Source organism: Curcuma longa, chromosome 4 (assembly GCF_044706935.1).
Source record: "Curcuma longa cultivar G26 ecotype Majalengka, Jawa Barat chromosome 4, ITB_CL_G26_1.1, whole genome shotgun sequence".
NCBI classification, from domain to species: Eukaryota; Viridiplantae; Streptophyta; class Magnoliopsida; order Zingiberales; family Zingiberaceae; genus Curcuma; species Curcuma longa.
The window spans coordinates 2,023,907-2,037,154 of record NC_133864.1 but is presented as its reverse complement, the minus strand read 5'-3'; the positions used below and the strand labels follow the sequence as shown (position 1 = coordinate 2,037,154).

At 42.2% G+C, this 13,248-nt stretch overlaps 2 protein-coding genes across 2 annotated transcripts in view; both read left to right on the top strand.

Moving 5' to 3' along the window:
* Positions 1 to 3,470, top strand: part of LOC141826353 (uncharacterized) — a 5,543-nt gene extending 2,073 nt beyond the window's left edge. Inside the window, exon 2 of the mRNA XM_074713593.1 lies at positions 1,818 to 3,470. Within this exon, the coding sequence (XP_074569694.1) occupies positions 1,818 to 3,470 (1,653 nt within the window). The remainder of the gene's footprint in view (positions 1 to 1,817) is intronic.
* A 1,638-nt stretch (positions 3,471 to 5,108) lies between these two features.
* LOC141828216 (S-norcoclaurine synthase 1-like) lies at positions 5,109 to 8,461 on the top strand. The gene is made up of 4 exons (XM_074715597.1): positions 5,109 to 5,390; positions 5,468 to 5,715; positions 7,744 to 8,068; positions 8,151 to 8,461. The coding sequence occupies exons 1-4, from the start codon at positions 5,148 to 5,150 to the stop codon at positions 8,394 to 8,396; spliced, it is 1,062 nt and encodes a 353-aa protein (XP_074571698.1). The 5' UTR covers positions 5,109 to 5,147; the 3' UTR covers positions 8,397 to 8,461.
* The last annotated feature ends 4,787 nt before the right edge of the window (positions 8,462 to 13,248 follow it).

Below are 13,248 nucleotides of genomic sequence, written 5' to 3'. Positions count from 1 at the left end.
CGATCCTACAATTAGTATTAGAGCAGGAGTACTCTGAATTGGTGCAACTATCGTTCAAGCAAGTTGTTTTCACTTTATTTTCATTCTTTTCTATTTCTCCTGCACTACTAATCCAAGGTCAAGTCTTGGTATATTTTTCTCAATTTTCTTGTGTGTTAGTTCTCGTCTCTAAATGGTCCATCAAAAAGGGTATAGCACAGCTTGACCTCCTCTCTTCTTCGATGAAGATTTTAGCCATTGGAAGGGTCAAATGGAATACCACCTAAAGGCCCAGGTGGAGATGTAGATTGTGGTCAAAACTGAATTACGCTCCCCGCCAATGTAGAAGATATACCTCTCGTGTGAGAAATGGGACGCCACCACCAAAAGAAAGATTGAGGCCAATGCTAAAGCGACCCAAACCCTCTAGTGCAGTCTAAAAGAGGAACTCGACCGCATCAACCCCTTCTAACATCAGCGCAAAGGACCTATGGACAAGATAATCGAATTGCACGAAGGAATGCCTGACACAAAGGTAAGCAAACAAAATTTGTTATTCAATAAATTGTACAATATAACAATGTAGGACAGAGAAATGGTGAGCCAATTGCACTCTAGGATCCAGGACATCCTTAACGGCCTACATGCGATTGGACAATGTGTGGAAAAGAGGGACATAATCAGGTATGCTTTGAAAGCATTTTCAAAAAAATACTTTATAAGCATCTATGGTATATACTTACAAAGTTTCAAGGGATCTTTTAATGATTAAATTAGATGAATTATTTTCTGAGTTTGAATTTCATGAGAAATGTATTGCTTTGATTGCAGGACAAGTAAAAACCAAGTGCAAATCCTGAGTTGAACCTGAATCCGAAGAAGAATTAGAATCAGAAAACGACGATGAAACCGTTGCCGAGCTGGTCAACCTAGTCTGAAAACTATTGAAGAAGAAGAAGAGACTAACCAAAGAGGAGATCAAAAAGGTGGTTCGATCCAAGAAATTCAAATCAAGTCGAATCACGAAAGATAAATCCGAAGCAACTTGCTATGAGTGCAACTAGAAGGGCCACTTCAAAATTGAGTGTCCAAGATTGACAAAGGGCAAGAAACAAGGGAAAAAGAAAGTTCTGAAGGCAACATGGGATAAATCTTCATCGTTAGAGGAAGAAGAAGAGCAAATAAGCCACTTGACAATAATGGAAAGAACCGAGTCCAAGATTGAGTTCAAATCGGAGCTTGAATTTGAAATCGAATATGAGTCAAGCCACATATCCACTTCCATTTCTGAAAGTCCAAACCCTAATGTAAGTCTTAGCCCAATAGATAAATTTTATGATATAATTAGATATCTGATCGGGATGAATTCAAGTTGATCAAATAGATGAACAATTAACGGGAGATAGTAACTAGTAAATTATTAAGAAGATTAAATAATATTCTGGATCAGAATTATCAAAGGGAAGATTAAATATAAGCTGGAAGTAAGCTATATGAAAAATTAAAATAAAATATAATAAGTGGGCAATTAATTAGAGGTAATGTGTAAGGAATCTAATGAGAAAGCGATCTAAGGAATGGGAAAGAAAAGAAGGGAGGGAGGAGCGATGCGAAGCCAAGATTTTAGCAGGCGACGGTTGACCCGGGCAGCAGTGGCACCAACGACGACTGCTTCCACACCCAACCAACGTCCCAACTGTAAACCAGGCCCAATCCCACAACTCCCTCTGCTCCGCCTCTGCGCCACCACCAGCAGCTGCCATGGCCATTGGATCCCATTCCCATCCAGCTCGATCGGCAGGAGAAGAAACAGGAGGACGGACTGCCTTATTTGAGAGCTCACTCGTCTTGCACCATCCATCTTTCTCCTACTTTTACTACCTGCACCATTGCTCACCACCCTCCCTCTCTCTCTCCCTCCCTCCTCTCTCTCTCTCTCTCTCTCTGTGATCATCTTCGCCGTGGTCATGGTGATGGAGCAAGAGCAAGACGAGCAGGGGCAGCGGAACTACAAGCACTATTGCCGGATCTGCAAGAAGGGGTTCGTCTGCGGCCGCGCCCTCGGCGGCCACATGCGCGCCCATGGCCTCATGGACGATGCAGCCGGCTTCTCTGCCGTGGAGACCTCCGGCGACGGCGAGTGGGACCACGAGAAGGTCAATGGTGCTGGTGCCAAGCGCATGTACGCGCTCCGCTCCAAGCCCAGCCGGCTCAAGAGCTGCCGCGTCTGCGAGAACTGCGGAAAGGAGTTCGTCTCCTGGAAGTCTTTTCTCGAGCATGGCAAGTGCGTTTCCGGTGACGGTGGAGCCATCGGCCACAACGAGCACGAGCGCGAGTCGTCACTTGCCTCATCACCGCGCTCTGGCGATGATGAGCTCGTCGGTTGGTCCAAGGGAAAACGCTCTCGGCGCACCAAGGTGGCGATGAGCGAGGAGGAGGACCTCGCCAATTGCTTGGTCCTGCTCTCCTCCGCCCGCGTCGACACCGTCTCCGGCCTCATCGATGAGAGCGAGGAGTCCTGCGACTCCGCCATCAAGGAGGATCGCCAGAGGAAGGACACGATTAATGCCACTGCAACAGGGGCCGTCGAGGCGGCGGCGACCGCGCCGAAGGCGCTTCTTCGTGCATTCACTTTGCCGACTCCTCCGGCGGTGCCCAAGGGACTCTTCGAGTGCAAGGCGTGCAAGAAGGTGTTCGCCTCGCACCAGGCGCTGGGCGGCCACCGGGCCAGCCACAAGAAGGTCAAGGGCTGCTTCGCCGCCAAGCTAAATGCCCTCGACGAGACGCCGCCGCCGCCTGACAACAATGATCCCGTCATCGCTACTCACAATAGAAACAACGCAGGCAACAGCTATCAAATGGGGTCGATGCCGATGTCGATCACGTCGATCGACAACCCGGCGCCCTTGGCCGTCGCGCCGGTGTCCAAGAAGAAGCCGAAGGTGCACGAGTGCTCCATCTGCCAACGCGTGTTCACGTCAGGGCAGGCGTTGGGCGGCCATAAGCGGTGCCACTGGATCACCCCCAATTCGCCACCGGACCCGACCTTGAAGCTACAACCACTCCCTGACCGCCCCGGCCTTCGCCAACAGCTCACGCTCCGACCAACGCTCGACGCCAATTCCATCTCCGACCACTTCGATTTCAACGTGCCGCCGATCAACGGCGGGTCTAGGAGCCACATCGGATGCTCATTGCGGCTCGACACTCCTGCCGCCATCTACCTTCGCTCCTGGACTAACGATCATGAGCATGCGAGCAAAAACAGAACCAGCGTCACAACCAGCAGCGACATGAACAACAACAACGGCGATCAGAAGCACACCATCACCGACCTCCTCAAGGCTACCATGGGGGAGGACGAGGTGGACAGTAAGGTCAAACTAGCAAAGTTGAGTGAGCTCAAGGACATTAACATGGGGGAGGAGGAGAGCTCCGACTGGCTCCAGGTGGGGATTGGTTCTTCTGCCAAAGAGGGCAGTGAGGCATGAAGATACCTACAAGCGTTGGTTCATCAACCAGCCTGCAACCTGCGATCAAGAGAGCTCTGACTCTGTTCTTGTAAGCTGTATGTTGTGTCTCATTAGAGGAGTACTAGTTAAAACAATTGCAATGGAGAAGATGCAGTTCCTTCTTCTCAGTTGTAATCCTTGTCCAACAATCTTACCCTTTAAGATTGTTGCCGGAGATCAAGTAATAAAATTGCAGAATTAAATTACTGAATACAATGTTGGATTACTATTTATGGATTGGTGGTGTTCATCCAACTTGCAAAATTCAGAGTTATGTTGAGATGATCTTCACCTCAGGTTGTCAAATTGAGAAGGATGAGCTGCGCCTAAGTTGCGAGTGCTCGAGCTGATTGAGTGCCGAGTGGACCGAGCTCTCAAATATCTGAGTTTGCCAAGTGTCGAACGTGCAAATAATGGCATATCTAAGTTTTGCATCCCCTTGGGAGAATTTACGTTGACAACATTCACAATTATGATTCAATTTAAACCAATTTTCATACCATAAAACTTTCCATATGGGACTAAACTCCCGTACATATTGAAGTATATTTTTCCATTCACATTTCCTACGGGACTAAACTCCCATACATATTGGAATTTAATTTTCATTCACTTTCATAGTAAAACATGATTTCTTTTGATCCTTCAAAAATATGTATCATGTCAAATACAAACGCGTGCAGCATCGTTGGATGAAAAAGGATACCTATACTTAGCTTCCCTTTAGACTCCTTATTATTCATGCCTCCAACAAAAAAAAAAAAAACCTCTAGCCTAAATATCTAGACAGCTGATTCCAAGTAGCTTTGTTAATTATTCAATATATTCAGTTTTACGATCCGATTCATTCTAGAGATGATCAATTCAATCTATAGAAGTTTTTTATCGACCATCAAAAAGATTTAACTCGAAATAAAAATTTAACCTCGAGTTGAAACAGAACTTTTGACACAAAAGTTTCAATTTCAATATTTACACATTACACAATAGCATCAACTTTGCAAAATTATTCAACAGTTTTAAAGTGATTTAGGTTAAGTTAAAATAATTTTGATAATTTGAGTAATTTTAACAAATTTGACAAATAATATTTTAATATAAAAAATTCTATATAGTACATTTTGATAAGTTGAATTTTAATAAAATATTAAATTAATTTACTTTAATATATTATAATAGTTATTCTATTGCTGTTATAATAGTGCTAGAATAAAAATATTTCAAATAAGAAATATGATGGAGCACTATTTTATTTTTTAAAAAATAAATCTCATTTTTATAATAAAAATATGCTAAATAAATAAATAGCACAGAAACTATTATTTAATCATCTTCATCAAATGAAGTTCTATATCATATTTTATTAATATATTCTCTATTGCAACTTTCGTATTTAATCAGATATTTATAAATTTATTTTTAATTATGATATATGCGGATTAATTTTTTTGATAGAAAAATAATTTTAAAATATTAATTATAGAGCGATGAACCGTTCATATTTTTTTGATTTATGTGAATTAATTCGATTCCAAACCTGAATATTTATTTAAAAAATTACTATATTTCTCATCTACGTCGACTTAAGGTGGCAAAGTGATGTTTCTTGTCGACTCCTACAGCGTTCTTGCTTCAGGCGGATCGGAGACAGCGGCGATGGACTACGCGATGGGGTCTCTCCCGGTGCCTAACGTCCAATCCCTTGCTGCTGCTTCCCACGCCGCCGACGATGTCCCCCACAGGTACATCCGCCCCGACCTCGACGCCCAACCTCTCGCCGCCTCCGACGCCACCGTCGACATACCCATCATCGACTTCAGCCGACTCCGCGATCCCAAATCCCACCTTCACGAGTCTTCCAAGCTCCATCTCGCTTGCCAAAACTGGGGATTCTTCCAGGTGAATGCCCTAATTCCTGATCCGCCTTCCCATGTGCTAGAACAACTTCTGTAGTTTCGTGTTTATCTTATCTACAGTTGATAAATCACAACGTCCCTACCCAAGTGGTTGAGAGGATGCGGATTGATGTCAACCGGTTCTTCCAGCTTCCATTGGCGGAGAAGAGGAAGGTGGCGCAGGCGGCTGGCGATCTCCAAGGCTACGGGCAGCTGTTTGTGGTGTCAGAAGAGCAGAAACTAGATTGGTCTGACTTGCTCTATCTCAACACTCTACCTGACACCGAGAGAACCATGAGATTTTGGCCCACTCAACCCCCTTCATTCAGGTAACACCAAAGATTCAGATCTTGTTGCAATGAATCTTCAATCTCAATCATTAGACTGCATTGGTTCGATGAGGAATTGCTGCGTTTGATTCGGCTCTATCACCATCTGATTTATATCTTCCACTGACTTTTGCCAAGTTATCCTTGAGGCCTCCAAAAAAACAATGCCTCCATGATTAACATGTATAACTTCTTCAGATGAATCTAGTTAATGACCCTGCTTATTAGATAACACTCGCCTTGATGTCTTCATGACACTATATTGTGGTCTCATTAGCTACCAGTTGATGATATTATCCAGAAGGCATGGTTTGATACTATTGATGAAAATTGCTCCTGCTCATACATGATAGCTTACAATTTTCTTTTCCAGCAAAAGTACCATGCAGATCCTACTGCAACAACAAATTTTACAACATTTGCCTCCATGAAAATTTAACTTTACCTCCCGTGAAACCTTCGAATGAAGAATTCTAGCATTTGTTGTCATTGTGATCAGGACAAATTTATATGTCTCTTGTGTTGTCTTCATGACACTATATTGTGGCCTCATTAGCTACCAGTTGATGATATTATCCAGAAGGTATGGTTTGATACTATTGATGAAAATCACTCCTGCTCATACACGATAGCTTGCATTTCTCTTTTCCAGTTGCCTCCATGAAAATTTAACTTTACCTTCCATGAAACCTTTGAATAAAGAACTCTAGCATTTGTTCAAGTTATTGGCATGATCAGAACAAATTTATGTCTCTTGTGTTGACTTCTCCATTTGTTACATATGAATTCCTATATGTACAACTCTTTCAATATTGCAACATATCCGCTAAAAGTTCTTCGGGTTGAAATCACTTGTCCGTATAATACTATAAAACACCTATAGGATCAATTATAAGATAGATGCATGAATGCATTCTCTCAGACTGGCCTACAAAGATCAAAATTGATAAGCCTAGAGTATGGAAATCAAACTCCATCGTAACATAACAGGATTGAAGCTCTTTGCCTGTCATAGAAGCAACAAACAAAATAGCTTCTGTGTAGATAAGAAAAATGTCCAACATAGTAGAAGATGGGACACAAACATGAAAAGTGATATAACATTCTTTGTCTATCACTCTATAAAGTGAATCTAAGTGTATGAATGCATGAGAGCAATGAGAGCAAACTATAGACATATCTGGATAACTTGTTTCCCCATTGTGTACGAGGTGGGTTATGCTGCTGGCTGCTTGCCCATGCCCCGATCTCATAAACTCCAACGAGGGAGAGATTCCATTCATACAATATTCGAGCAATGCTTTATATTCAAGCTAGGTTAAGCTTCCAACTGACATTTTTTACTTGGGATGGAACTATCTCAGAAGATGTCTAGTTGACTGCTTTGTGTGCATCAACTAATCATGTTGTCATGCCATATCATATTTATTTTGGTATGAAAGAACATAATTTGTATGTCTATGATCTGGTTAATTATGATTATCTACGAAACAATTACTATTCTTTTAAACCATTTTACTTGTGTACTACTATACTTTATTGAATGCTTCACAATTAAAGTTGTCAGATCAACATCCTATCTAAGAAGGATAAAAGGGTCGGATTGTATGATCAGGGCATAGGATACTAACTTTCAGTATATTTATTTGCATCATTTTTATGTCATAAATTGCATTATTCATGTAAAAAATAAACAAAAAAATATTACATACCAATGAATGATTGAAAGTTGCCTAACCTTCCAACAATTCATTAAATATTTAATTATAATGTTTGATTATGATATTTAATGACAATTCAGTATCATAATTTGATTATGTTATTAAAATTGGCATTAAATATCATAATCAAATTTTTATTTATCAAACTATTATAAAAGATGATATTAGAAATGACTAACAGGATATAGGATCACACTATAGGTTGACAAGATCCTAGCTCAATTAAGATTCTAGTAGAGAGTTTGATCTTTTAGGCCTATCCTATTACGTGGATAAACTTGACAATCATGCTCACAATTGATCTCAGGGCTGCATTGGATAACTACTCCTCGGAGATGAAAAACCTAGCAGAATGTTTGATGGAAATCATGGCTAAAAACTTAGGACTTGGCACGGATGTGGTGACGGAGAAGTTTAAAGTTGGCATTCAGTCAATCAGATTCAACTACTACCCTCCTTGCGCCCAAGCCCACAAGGTGTTGGGTTTATCCCAACATTCTGATTCTGATCTAATAACATTGGTTCTCCAAGTCAATCAAGTCCAAGGGTTGCAAATAAAGAGAAGAGGGGAATGGGTCCCTGTCCGGCCTCGTCATGGTGCATTCATTGTTAACCTAGGCGACATATTTGAGGCAAATTTCAATGTGTTTTATTTCATATTGGCTTATTGTAATTTCTCACAGGGAGTAATAGTTGATCTTTTCTTTCATCCAGATATATAGCAATGGTAGATACAAGAGTATTGAGCACAGGGTTGTAGTGAACACTGAGACGGAACGATTGTCCATAGCAGCATTCCACAGCCCCAAGTCCGATGCCGTGATAGGTCCGCTGGAGGAGATGGTCGGAGGAAGTGGTGCAAAGTATAGAAGTGTGGACCATGAGAGCTTTTCGAAGCTGTTCTTCTCTTCAAAACTTGATGGGAAGAGCTTCTTGGATTCCATGAGATATGAGTCATGAAACAACAGATGTCTTGATGTAATGAAGTAGATTTAGTTTCTGAGCAGGAAGAAGGTCTAAGTTATCTGTCAAGGCAAAAGGATGCATACATATACAATGGATCTCATTCCCCAAACAATGTTTGCAAAAAATATCTTGTATTTGTTTGCAAAAATATAGTTGTGGGATTATGTGTTTTGCCCTTAGCGCTAACACCATTTGGCTTTCTAACAAAAGCTGATCATACAGTGCAGTGGTAAAGAACAATAAGAAGTAACATGAATCCTAAATGAGACAAATATTCTAAAGATTGAATTTTGAATTTGTATAAGTTGTATTTTAAATTTATCCAATAGATGAATTAGGAAAAGACCGTCCTATAACTCACTCCTCTCTCCCTTTTTACAAAACAAAAATATGGCTTAAAGCAACACTAACAATAGCACAGTAAAGAATTAATTTTTTTAAAAAAGTATTTTGATACATAAAGCCCTCGTTAATACGAAGTCTTAAGAAAGAATGAAATTATATTGAATGTATTTTATGCAATCTTATCGTAGGGTTATTTGTGCATCATGGCAACAAAACTAAAGGAAGAATCTCTACAAGACAAGGCAATCTAACCAGCGAACGAGAGCTGGAAGAATAGAAAATGTCGGCGGCAAGCCCAGCAAGACGACAAGACGAGAATAAGGGAGCTGCTGCAAAAAACTCAAGGAAACTGGCATGCGCCCGCCTAAACGAGACGGTAGCCAACCCTTATGTCAAGATATCCGAGATATGTCAACCGTTATTAAGATAACCTAACGGACCTATTCCACATGCGCTCATTCATAAGGGACTTAGCCCAAAGGGAGAGGACGGTTTCCATGGCGAGAAAATAAGAGAAACCAGCACGTTGTAAAGCCCAAACAGGGAGGCCCGTTCAAAAATAGGCCAGGAAACTAGAACCCAGCCACGCCTACAGGATCGAACGAGCTCGGCGAACACCTCACAGAGGGTCACGGAGTTGGACAAGAGCTCTGCCCGCACTTCAGGTAGCCGGGCGAACAGGGAAAAGGTCCGGAGCATAGGCTAAACCTAGGAGCCAAGCTAAAACAAGGACAGGGCTATAATCAAAACCCCGAGGACACTCGTGCGACCCAAGGACCTTACAGAAGCACAAGTATCAAACATGTAAACACTAATACGACTGTGCTCACCAACGATTGACACTAACACCCCAAATTCCAAAAAAACTACAACTAAAATAGATCCTTAAATCGAGCTAAGTACTTCATAAAACAAGATTTAAAATATACGTCAGACATCACACAAACAAGTTCCCAAAAGACGATATTACAAAGGTAGCTAAGTTTGTCAAGCAATCATTCAGTCTTGCTTCTCCTCCTCCGGGAGTTCATCCCATACTTTGTGGGGGTCCAGGAAACTTAGGTCGGCACCCTTAGGTATCAGGCCCGACCGCACAAACTGCTTCCCCGCTCCGTCAAAGTCATACTTTAGCATCTTACTGGTCCGAGCCCCTAGCAACTCATAAAACTTTGGCAATTTCAAAAAGGCAGCCTTCCTTTCTTGCCAGTGCTGCTCCTCCTCCTCCTTCAAGCTAGCCAGCTCCCCACGGAGATCGGACAACACTTTATCATGATCAGCAGATGACAGGGCCCGGGAATTCTTCTCTTCAGATATCTGGAGCTCTAAGGTTTGGCGCTGCTGGATGCTTTCTAGAAGCTCCTGGTGAATCTCCTCCCGCTGCCTACGTTGAGAGGATAGGTCGGCCTCCAACTTATCCTGCCCCTCCTTCAACTGTGTTACCTCCTGTCGAACAAAAGTTAACTCCCCCTGAGAAGCCTTCAGGGCTGCTCGGGAGGCCTGCAGCTCTTGTTCCAGTTGCTGGAGACGGGAGGTTCTAAGCTCGGCATCCTTGCGCAATCTCGCCAGCTCTGCAGAGGCCCTCCTAACTTCATCACGAGCCTCCTCGGCCTCCAAGCGGGAAGTCTCAGCATGGGCCGAATCCTAGCTAACTCCGCTTCAACTACAGGGGTCTTCAACTGGGCTTGGAGGTCGGCCACCTGAAGTTTCCAGTTGACGGTTGGTAGATTCCAGGGGAGGGACCCGACGTTCCAACTCTTGGTACTCCTTTAAAAGCTGAGGGCAGACACAACGGAACCACCAAGGTGTTAGGAGTGAGGCGAGAAGACAAGAAAAGAAATAAAAATATACCCTGGCAAAAGATCCATTTATCCGCTGACACAGCCAGTCATTAGGCAGCTTGGGATGCACCTCCGTCTCATAACGCCGGTAGTCATCCACCGAAGCACGAGTATTGTCGGCAGTGACTGAGGGAGTGGTTTGCGAAGGAGGCTCTGAACTCACTAAAGCATGAGGAGGGCGTGCAGCCCGTGATTTTTTCGACTTCACCTGCTCCGTCTGACCCACCGGAGCGTCGGCACCCTCGGAGGAGCTGGCTAGAGACTTGCCTTTATCATGATGTCGCTTAGTGCGGATATCGAGGAGGATAGACCTTAGCGGGGAGACTGACAAGGGCTCTGACTCCGAAAGAGTAACCGGGTCCTCCATGGGCTCAGTTATGTCTATAATAATCGGCTCCGATCCCCCTTGGGTCGTGGGAACCTGCTTCCTGGCCTCCCTAACCCTTTTTCGGGAGCGGGTCTCCCTGACGGTCATGGAGGTATGAACATCTAATATTTCAATTAATCGAAGCTTGTAATCGATTTTGTATTGAGTTTTTCGATACACTTGCTGCTGAAAAGGGGCAAGTGACTTAGTGGATTGTCCAGAGGAAACGGTCAAGGACCGTGGACCTTGGAGTAGCAGCGTTGCGCTGTGAACCAAGTAAAAACAAACTTGTCATTTCTTTACTTTGCATCTTTATGTTTCCGCAATCGTATTCCGTATTCGCTTCCGTACGCGCTTGTAGTTTTGCAAAAATTGAAAAGCGTGCAACACGCTATTCACCCCCCCCCCCCCCTCTAGCGTGTTCTAACGATCCTACAGGATACAACAATGCAAGTTGGATATCTGATATGAAAAATTTTAAGTCTACGAGTGGATATATATTCACTTTGGGAGGTGCAACCATTTCATGAAAATCTTCTAAGCAAATCGTAATAACTAGATCTACAATGGAATATGAGTTTGTAGTCCTTGACAAATGTCGTGAAGAGGTTGAATGGTTACAATAATTCTTAAAAGATATTCCTAAATGGCCAAAACATATACCGACAATTTGCATGCATTGCGATGGTCAATCAATAATTGATCGAGCACAAAGTCATCTGTATAATGACAAGTCTAGACATATACGTCATAGACACAATGGCATTAGATAACTACTCTCAATGGGAGTTATCATTGTTGATTATATAAAGTTAAAGGATAACCTAGTAGATCCATTAACTAAAAGATTAAACAGAGAGTTAGTTGCAATTGTTCATCGCAAGGGACGGACTTAATGTCGATGGAAAATATTGGTGCAAAGGAAACCTAATGTATGCAGACTAAAGATCCCAAGAACTAAGTTCAATGGAATAATCTAATTGTACCAACTAAGTGAGGGAACTACTCAATGAAAAGATGAAGGTTAAGCATATAACTTTTAATGATCCAATAGAGTAATTTGGAATACTTTTAAGAGATCACCTATGTGAGAAAGGAGTGAGGCCACTTTGAAGAGATTTGGAGGTACAATTCTTAAAACTTCTCACAGAATCAGACGTGTTCATGGCCAAGAATGAACACACTCATAAGAACTAAATTGTATCAAGGAGAGTCTTGGGTGAGATATGTCAATGTTTATATACAGGTAGAATAGTTCAATGACATCGCGTTAAACAAATATATCTTCACAAGGAAAGGTTCAAAGGGTAAAATCTACCTGTCCTATACTTGACTCAATTGCTGAATGCTATCACATATCATATTTCCATTCATATGGAAGATTGTTTGAAATATGAATGGAAAGAGAAGTGGAATGGATGAAAGAGACCTTCATTGTGAATGAGACTTTAGTCCCACATTGGAAGTCTCAAGATTTCATTGTTGGTTTATATTATTGCCCAAGCACATATGTTGTGAACATATTCATGGGAGAGACTTTCTCTCATGTGTGGGAAGCCTTGACTTCTCTGTTTTTGATCACTTAGAAACTCACTCAGACTCAGGATTGCTTTTCGAGTACTCAGTAATGTTCTCTCGATTCGATGCGCAAGTAGCAGTGACCCACTCAACCAACTCAGTAGTCAGGCAATGGGCCCACTCAACGTCACTCGGAAGGTGACTCGGTGGGAGTGCTCGGGCGACCTAGCACTGGGTTACGTTCTCTCTCGACTAGACTCAATAGACGAGCAACTAGTTTATCGGCTGACTTAGAGTTCGGGTGACTCAGCACTCGGCAAGCTCAGCCAACCCAACATTGGTAGCTCAGTAGAACCAAGAGTCTACTTGATAACTTGAGATTATCCGCTCAAGCCACTCAATAGATAAGTTGAAGTTGAATTTTGATTTCAATTCAACTATTTCCCCTCTAACTCCAATAACAAGATTGTCAAACACTTAGGTGCACATGTGTTTCAATCTTAGAAGCAGTTATCATCAAATTTGAATCCATGAAGCGTGGAAGACGACTTCCAATGCTAGAAGGTAGTTGTAAAATGAACGCCCTTAGCACTTTTATGAGATTGAGGATTGAAGTGATTGAAGTGCTAAGAGAGTTTATTGATACGTTGATCATGGTTTAATTTGATGATATCTTGAATTATAGCTAGACTCAAGAGCAACAACACCTTCAATACTTGACTTGGGTTTTTCAAGTTTTGAAAGATCATAAGCTATATGTAAACTTGAAAAGTCTTTT

Coding starts and splice junctions, on each gene's coding strand:
- LOC141828216 (XM_074715597.1), top strand. CDS start 5,148: ATGGACTACGCGATGGGGTCTCTCCCGGTGCCTAACGTCCAATCCCTT. Junction 5,716..7,743: donor ACTCAACCCCCTTCATTCAG/GTAACACCAAAG, acceptor AATTGATCTCAG/GGCTGCATTGGATAACTACT. Junction 8,069..8,150: donor ACCTAGGCGACATATTTGAG/GCAAATTTCAAT, acceptor TCTTTCATCCAG/ATATATAGCAATGGTAGATA.